The 8,630-nt window shown below is 49.0% G+C and overlaps 1 protein-coding gene across 3 annotated transcripts in view; it reads right to left on the bottom strand.

The window, feature by feature from the left end:
* Kif5a (kinesin family member 5A) overlaps positions 1–8,630 on the bottom strand; it is a 34,907-nt gene that overhangs the window by 15,368 nt on the left and 10,909 nt on the right. For 2 of the 3 annotated variants that reach the window (XM_028752110.1, XM_028752111.1), the window contains 9 exons: positions 4,701–4,788; positions 4,544–4,617; positions 4,047–4,151; positions 3,544–3,592; positions 2,846–2,901; positions 2,601–2,688; positions 2,262–2,386; positions 459–563; positions 167–315 (listed from right to left, as the gene is read on the bottom strand). In XM_028752110.1, coding sequence (XP_028607943.1) covers positions 167–315; positions 459–563; positions 2,262–2,386; positions 2,601–2,688; positions 2,846–2,901; positions 3,544–3,592; positions 4,047–4,151; positions 4,544–4,617; positions 4,701–4,788 — 839 coding nt within the window. The remainder of the gene's footprint in view (positions 1–166; positions 316–458; positions 564–2,261; positions 2,387–2,600; positions 2,689–2,845; positions 2,902–3,543; positions 3,593–4,046; positions 4,152–4,543; positions 4,618–4,700; positions 4,789–8,630) is intronic. The other variant, XM_028752112.1, reaches the window with a different exon arrangement.

Genomic DNA, 8,630 nt, shown 5'->3' with positions numbered 1-8,630 from the left:
TGTGTCTATGTGTCTGTGTGTGCCTTTGTGTGTGTCTGTGTATGTCTCTGTGTGAGTCTATTGTGTCTGTGTGTCTGTGTCTTTGTGTGTCTGTGTCTGTGTGTGAACAGCAGGGGATGAGACAGCGGCAGGACACCCGGGACCCCTCTGGGACCCCGACACTGACCGCTGCCCAAACATGAGTGTCGACTTGGTCTCTGCATCATTGTAGCTGGACGGCGAGCAGCAGATGAACATGGTGGTCCTGCAGTTCCCTCCCAGAGAGTCCTGGAGAATCCTCGTCATTTTGCTGTCGCGGTACGGCACGTAGCTTTTCTAGAGCGGGAGCAGACCATGAATGTGGGAACGATGGATTGCAAAGGGCAGTGCTGCTCCCTGAGGACTGAGCCCGTGGACTGGGGCATGATCAGAACTGGGGGAGATGGGGAGGAGGCGGAGGATGAGCTGGGGACACTCACAGTGCCCTCGGCCAGAGCAGAGATCACGTTCCCCAGGGCCGACAGCGATTTGTTGATATTCTTTGCCTCATCCAGAACGGCTCCCTCTGCTCCCGTCTTGCTGACCTGTCGGAGAAGTACAGGACAAGTGTGTCAGGAAGAGAGGGAGGCTGGCCTCATCCTCGACACTTAGAAGAAGAGGGGGAGAATGGAGAGGATAAAGAGAAGCTTGGCCCCTTCCTCTGCTCACCTGAACTCTCTTGCTGAAGCTCTCTCTCTCTACTTTATAGCAGTTATATGATTTATGACGGGTGAATTCAATGTCAGAGGGCAGATCAGTGGCTCCCAGGGGGTGGGAGGTAGGGAAAACAGAAACGTTCTCAAATTCGGCAGTAACGGCAGTGTATCATATCGAGAACAAACTGAATTGTGGATTATTTGGGGGTAAGGGTGAGAAGAGTCTCACCATGTAGCCCAGGCTGGCTTCACACGCATGCTCGTGCTGTTCCCGCCCGCTGACTGCAGGCATTACACGGGACACCACCATGCCTGACTCATGACTGTTTACTCTTGTGTGCAGGTGTTCGTGTGTGGAGGTCAGAGGTCAATCTGGTCTTGTTCCTCAGAAATTGTCACCTTACTTTCTTTGACTTGAGGTCTCTCACTGGGACCTGGGGCTTTCTAGTCAAGCAATGCTGGCTGGCCAGTGAGTCCCCAGGGTCTGCCTGCCTCCACCTCCCTGGTGCTGAACTTGCATACACCACAAAGCTCAGGTTTTTACACAGGTGATGGAGACTGACCGGCTGAACCCTCTCCCCAGCTCTGTGCTTTGTTTTGTTTGAGACAAGGTCCCTATGATGCTAATGATGACCTTGATCTTCCGATCCCCTTGCTTCCATTTCTCAAGCAGATAATCGGCCTCCGCCAGTATGTCCTGCGTTTACAGTGCTAGACAGAAATCAAACCCAGGGTTTCCTGCTGGCTAAGGAAGCACTCTGCCAAGTGAGCTCTGTTCCCAGCCTTGGATTATCAATGTGCGAGTGTGTGTGCGTGTGTGTGTGTGTGTGTGACAGAGACACAGAGAGACAACAGACACAGAGAGAGACAAAGACAGAGACAGAGAGAGACAGAGAGACAGAGACAGAGAGAGATGGGTCAGGGAGCATGTCACAGCATGTGTGTGGCCAGAGGACAACTTCAGGTGTGGGTCCTCAATTTCTACCTTGTTTAAAGGTGTGTCCCTTCTTGTTCACTGCCAATTACACCTCCTCCCTCTAACTGTGGGAGCACTCTTCTGTCCGCAGGAGCACTCCTCTGACCGCAGGAGCACACCTCTGACCATAGGAGCATTCCTCTGACTACAGGAGCATTCCTCTGACTACAGGAGCATTCCTCTGACTGTAGGAGCACTCTTCTGACCGCAGGAGCACTCCTCTGACCCCAGGAGCACTCCTTTGACACCAGGAGCACTCCTCTGACTGTAGGAGGACTAGAATTACAGACTGAACCACCATGCCTGGCTTTATGTGCCTTCTGGGGACCTGACCTCAGGTCCCAGGGCTTGCACAACTGGTGCTTCACATACTGAACCATCTCCCTGTGATATAGTTTAATGGTGAAATATTTGCTTATTACTGGGGGTGGGGGAGAGGGTTTGTGCTATCTGTCTGTCCCTCCCAAGTGCTGGAGTAAACGGTGTATTGCTACCATGCATGGCCAAATTTATTTTTCTTTCAAATACAGTTTTTTTTTTAAAAAGGCAAACCTTCCCCGCAAGGATTCCTCTGCAACCCCCACGCTCCACTTTACTCCAAAGATGCTAACCTTCTCGCTTCCGGCCAGATCCACAAGGTACAGCTTCCCACTGAGCTTCTGCTCCGTCTCTATGTTCTCCTGCTTGATGTTGATGAGGAAGATGCTATGGCTCCGAGAACTGTGCTCGTTCATGTCTGCAGGAGACACGGGACATCTGCCACAGGGCCACTACCCGCCACTCCACCCACCGAGAGAGAGAGAGGGCGTCCAGGACCATCCCCATGGTGTCATCTCCTAGGCAGTGGGCTACACAGGCAGGAGCCCCTCCCCGGCTCGCTTGGCCTCAGTGGGCACAGAAGAGAGGTGAGAAGACCTCCAGACCCAACAGCTCTGTATCTCCCCACTCACTGGTGACAGCTACGTGACGGTTGGACTTCCCCTCATCGATCACATCCAGAATCTCCTCTGGGCTGGACACAAAGCGTTCGGTACAGCCCTGCGGGAGGCAAACGGGAAGGGCCATCAGCTTTGCTCTTCAGACTGAGCTGCCCATATACCACCCAAGGGACCTTTAGGGCGTCCTCCACTGACCCCTCCCTCTCCACGCACGCTCTTGATGCTCCGGTTCACACAAGAACCCACCCTGCTCTCACCTTGACAAACGGCACCCGGTTTTTGTCCTCATGCACAGACAGGTTCGTCTTGGTCACTGAATCAAGACAGAGCACAGTGAGGAAGACTGGGACTCCCACCCCTAGGTACGCTGTAGGCATGCTAAAGGTTGGAAGATGTCCCTCCTGGTCCCCCCGATGGAAATGCAAACACCACTCCATCCTCCTCACAGGACTCCAGCTGTTCTTGGGCTCTGTGTCAGGACTGAGCCTTGAGCTCACTTCCCAAGCTTTGAGAGGGTTGTTTTGTTTTTTTCTGCAGTTGAAAACTGAGATTGAACCCAGAACCTCACACTTTACTTCCTGCCTGGATCCCCATCCGTCTTTCTTTCTCCTCCTTTCTCTGTTTTTCCCTATTAACTGGGGTTTGAACCCAAGGCCACACGCATGCCAGGTGGGCTCCACTACCCACCGCTGTCCCACCCCTTTTTATTGTTTTTTTTTTTCCTTTTGACACACAATCTTGTTAAGTTGTCCAGGGTGGCCTCAAATATCACAGTCCTCCTGCCTCAGCCTCCTGAGTAGCTAGGCTTATAGGCAAGTGTCACCACTCCTGACTGAAAGTCTGTGGGGAGCAGAACAACAGGACTGTGGTGTGAAGAGGCATGCCCTGGATGCTCGGCTGCAGCCAATTTCTTGATGCTCTCACATGCCTGTACCCATGGGGACCAAGTACTTACCATCCAAAAGGTCACGGATCTTATCCAGGTAAATCTCGAAGTAAGACACCTAGTTAGGGAGAAGTGGGGTGATGTGAGAAGGGGTTCTATTGTTGTTGTTTTAATTTTATTTATTTTTGTGATGAATGTTTTGTCTGTCTGTCCGTAGATCATGTGCATGTATGGTGCCCACAGACTGACAAGAGCCTAACCCCCTGGGACTGGAGGTAGAGATGTTTGTGAGCCGCCATGTGGGTATTGAGAATTGAAGTCAGGTCCTCTGGAAGAACAACCAGTGTTGTTAACCTCTGATCCATCTCTCCAGCCCCAAGAGGGCGATCTTAACTCTAACACAGGAATCCCAAACCAATACACCAGCCTCCCGGACAGTGGTGGCTGGAAAAGTGCCGGAGAGTATATTCTCGGTGAGAAGTTGGGGTAACCAAAGGAGTAAAGCTCTAACTGGCTTATTCTGGGTCTTCTCGGTCCCCATCTGAGGCCCCCAGAAGTCACATGCTGATCACCTTAATGTGGAATTCAAGGTTCTCATCCATGGAGTAGATGTGGTTGAAGATGTCTCGAGCGATCCGGGGGATGATGCCCATGAGCTGGGGGTCGTGCAGCTTTCCCTGAGGAGTGAAGGCATACCAGAGTGAGGCTGAGGCTCACAGGGAGACAACTCAGAGGTCCCCCGGACACAGGGGTGAGGAGTGACGTTGAAGGTCACCACCAGGGTTGCCTGTGAATGGAAGCTGACAACTGAGCAGCGATTGGACAGTCACTGCTGCTGGTTTTCTAGATAAAAGGAGGACACCTGGAGTCACGAGAGGGAGCGGAAGTGTGGGGGCTGAAGGGATTCCTCAAAACCTCCCTACCACACTGCACCTCATTCCATCCTCCAGACCCATCTGCCTCCTCTGATTCAGCTCACCCCCGATTCCTGGATTTTTCCCCAATAGAAGGTTTTTGATCTTCTATGAACCTTCCTCGAATCCCTCAACCCCCAAGTCAGAACCCTCACCTCCATGGTATGCGTTTTCCCTGAGGATGTCTGTCCGTAAGCAAAAATTGTGCCATTGTAGCCAGCAAGGACGTCTGAAAGAGAAGGCAGAGGATGCTATCTGGCGGTGGTGGTGGTGGTGGGCATGGGAAATACATTCTGAAGACAAGGCTCTTACCTTTGACGATCTGCATGGCACAGGCGTGATAAACCTGCTCCTGAGTCGTGTTTGGGGGGAACACGCGGTCAAAAACATATGGCTTTCCCTGGGACAGGGGAGAATAAAACAGGTCAGACATGAGCAGGAGAGTGACGTGGAAGAGGAATACGGCAGACCTTTCCATCAGCCTGCACAAGGCTCTCTCTACCCCTGAAAACACAAACATGTGGGATGGTGGGAGACACAAGAACCTGTGTAGAGCAGCCGAGTTTACAGCTGACAGCGAGAGTGTGCTGTGTGGTAGGGTCACCAAGGAGTGTCACATAGTGAGGGTGGGTAAGGGGATCCCTGTCTGGATGTGACGTTCTAGCATTCCGCTAAAGCCCAAAAGCCCTCCCCGGAAATCAGACAGAAAAAGACAAAAGAAAACTGCAAAGTAAGGAAGGGTTCATTAACAGTGAAAGAACGTCAACAGTTTCAGCTGTCTTCTTCTACAGAGCTGTATAAGGGCTGGAGAGATGACTCAGATGCCAAGATCACACACTGCTCTTGCAGAGGACCTGAGTTCTGTTCCCAGCACCCACAGAGAAGCTAACGAGAGTCCTTAACTTGCTGGGCAGCTGTGGTGGTACATGTTTTTAATCCCAGCACTCAGAGGACAGAGGCAGGTAGATTTCTGTGAGTTCAAGGCCAGCCTGGACAGAGAGCTTCAAGACAGCCAAGGCTATATAGAGAAATTCTGTCTTGAAACAACACAAAGAGTCCTTAACTCCAGTGCCAAGGATCCAGTGCTCTCTTATGGTCTCCCAGCACCAGAGTCAACCTGTCCAACTGAAATGTGAGCCTCTACATCAACGAACCACAGAGCTTGGGAGATGAGCTTTAAAAAAAAATTAAAGAAAACCCCCACCTCTCCAAAAGAAAGGCAACTTGGCTGGAGTTAGACTTACAGCTGTAAGCACTTTCCTACAAATCCTAGGAAGAATTACACCTCACAGTGAGACCAGGACAGATGATACTTTGTGTCCTACATTGTTTATTTTATATCATTGGTGGTAGCCTTTATTTGTTGTTTGGGCTCTTTATGTATATTTTTGAGCCGGTTTCACTATGAAGCCCTGGCTAGCCTATAACTCATGATGTGGACCAGACTGACTTTGAACTTACAGCAATCCTTCCTTTGCCTTTCAGTTGTTGGGATTACAAGGCCTGGATTAAATTATTCAAGGGACTGGAGAGATGGGTCAGCAGTTAAGAGCACTGGCTGCTCTTCCAGAGGTCCTGAGTTCAATTCCCAGCACCCACATGGTGGCTCACAACCATCTGTGATGGGGTCTGATGCCTTCATGACATCAGCTGATGTCATGCAGCTATAGAGTGCTCATATACACAAATAAGTAAGTCCTTTTTAAAAAATTTGCAGTATTGTACCTTGGCGTGGTGGCTCATGCCTTTACTGTCTGCACTCAGGAGGTAGGGGAAGACTGAGGTCTACAGAGTGAATTCCAAGACAGCTGGGCTACACTGAGAAACCTTGTCTCAAACAACAAACAAACAAACAAAAAAACCCAACCAACCAAACAAACAAACAAACAAAAAAACACAATAAAAATGACTTATTTTTATTTTTTAATTATGTCTTTATGTATGTGTATGTATCTGCACGTGAGTACAGGTGCCCAAAGAGTCCAGAAGAATATCAGGTTCCTTGGAGCAGGAGTGAAGGTGTTTCTGAGCTGCCAGATTTGGGTGCTATGAACAGAAATCGGGTCCTCTGAAAGAGCAGTGTATATCCTTAACCACTCTCTCTAGCTTTATATTAATATATGTGCATATATATGTATATATGAATATATTGAATATATAAATATATATATGAATACAAAGCTTGTAGCCCTGAGTGTCCTGGAACTCACTTTGTAGATCAGGCTGGCTTTGAACTCAGTGATCCACCTCACTCTACCTCACAGTGCTGGGATTAAAAGCATATGCCACCACTGCCCTGCTTATTTAAAATGTTTTAGTGTCTCATAACTACACACTAAGACTCCGTTACTGAAGACACCACTCACAATGATTGCAGGACATAAAGAAACCAACCTCAAACCAACTAGGAAACTTCCTCCCTGCCAGCTAGCTATCATGGTGCAAGAAGGTTCTATTCGGATTTCTGCAGGGAGGAAAAAACATCAGTGGTCTTACCCAGTACAGTTCTGATGTCTCATGACCATGTGTACAGTGATTTACTAAGGGGACAGTTGGTGTCAGGAACCCCACAGGAGGGGAATTTACACCTGAAACTATACTCCAGCTCAAAAGCCCATTGCTAACCCAGCTCTCTAGAGGCAGAGGCTGACGGGTTTCTGTCAATTCGAGGCCAGCTTGGCCCTTGTAATAAGTTCCTATAAAACAAGAAAGTCAGGGCCATGTGATGAGACCCTAGGGTTATTTTGCTCAATGGACATGTCTTCGACTGCATTCTAAATATTTATATTCATAGGTCTAGGCTTCTCCTAACCTCGGCCAGAGAGTCTTCTTTTTAAAGTGGGTTATCAGTTAAGTGCAGAGGTTTGTAATTAGTGAAAGTACTAAGAAAAAGGTACTGTATGCTCATCCCTAAATGGAACATTTGTATCAACCCCCCACTCCCACCCACCATTCCAATCTCAGGGAACCTTGAGGAAGAGGAGCAGAAGATGTACGGGCTGGAGGATCGGGAGAACTGTGAAATGCTGTCTTTTTTGGTTTTTCGAGACAGGGTTTCTCTGTGCAGTCCTGGCTGTCCTGGAACTCACTCTGTAGACCAGGCTTGCTTCGAACTCAGAAATCCGCCTGCCTCTGCCTCCCAAGTGCTGGGAATAAAGGCGTGCTCCACCACCGCCCGGCCGAAATGCTGTCTTCTGGCTATGACTTGTCTGTCTCACTCAGAGCTCAAAGCGGCTGTAGTCAGCACCACAATGCCTATGGTAAGCTCAAGGGAGCCAAAGTCCAGCATAGAACGGGCGGCATGCCATGCCTCTCGCCACGCCCCTTACTCAGTAGCTGAGGGCAGCATGCCACGCCTCTTGCCACGCCCCTTACTGAGGAGCTGCTGGCAGCTACTGGCTGATGGGGGAGACTCAAAAATCTTCCTACTGGCAGGTTGTCCCTGCTCCACTGGGTCAGAACTAAATGAACTTATCAACAACAACAAAAAAGTCTCGAGGGAAACATATTGGGGGGAGTTGGAGGAGAGAAGTGAGGGGTGGATAAGATTATATTGTATTGTGTACATGTATGAAGTTCTCAGGAAAATTTATAAAATATTAATTTCAATTATTACACAATAATGTGTCTTTCCCCTTATATTTCTTTGCACAAAGGAGAGACTTTTTTTTTTTTAAATATAAAAACTACCAGCTGCACATGGTAGTTCACATCTTTCATTTCAGTAAAGGCAGCAGAATCTCTCTCTGGTTGTTTGAGGCTAGCCTGGTCTACGTAGTGAATTCCTGGCCAGTTCGTGCTACATAGTAAGTTCCTGTCTCAAAAAAAAAAAAAAATCTTTGGGCTGGAGAGGTAGTTCAGTGGTAGCATCAGCTGCTCTTCCACAGGACCTGGTTCATTTCCCAGCACCCCTGTGGTGGCTCACAACGATCTGTCACATGGGATCCAGGGGATCTGATGGCCTCTTCTGGTCTCTATGTGCACCAGTCATAGTTCCTGCCCTGTGTGAGTTCCCGACCTGACTTCCTCCTGTGATGACCAGTGCTGAGGAAGCATACGCCAAATAAACTTTTTCCTTCCTAACTTGCTTTTGATCATGGTGCTTTATCACAGCATACAAGTACATGTGTGCTTGGTTGTAAATGTACATAACGTACTTATGTAGGTGATTCTAAGTGAATACAGTGTGTGCAGTTACTTGATTGTAAGTCTATACAATGTATACAGTGTGTGCAGGTACTT

This window comes from Grammomys surdaster, unplaced genomic scaffold (assembly GCF_004785775.1).
Source record: "Grammomys surdaster isolate TR1022 unplaced genomic scaffold, NIH_TR_1.0 125877, whole genome shotgun sequence".
Taxonomy (NCBI): Eukaryota; Metazoa; Chordata; class Mammalia; order Rodentia; family Muridae; genus Grammomys; species Grammomys surdaster.
This window is presented reverse-complemented; position numbering and strand designations above follow the sequence as displayed.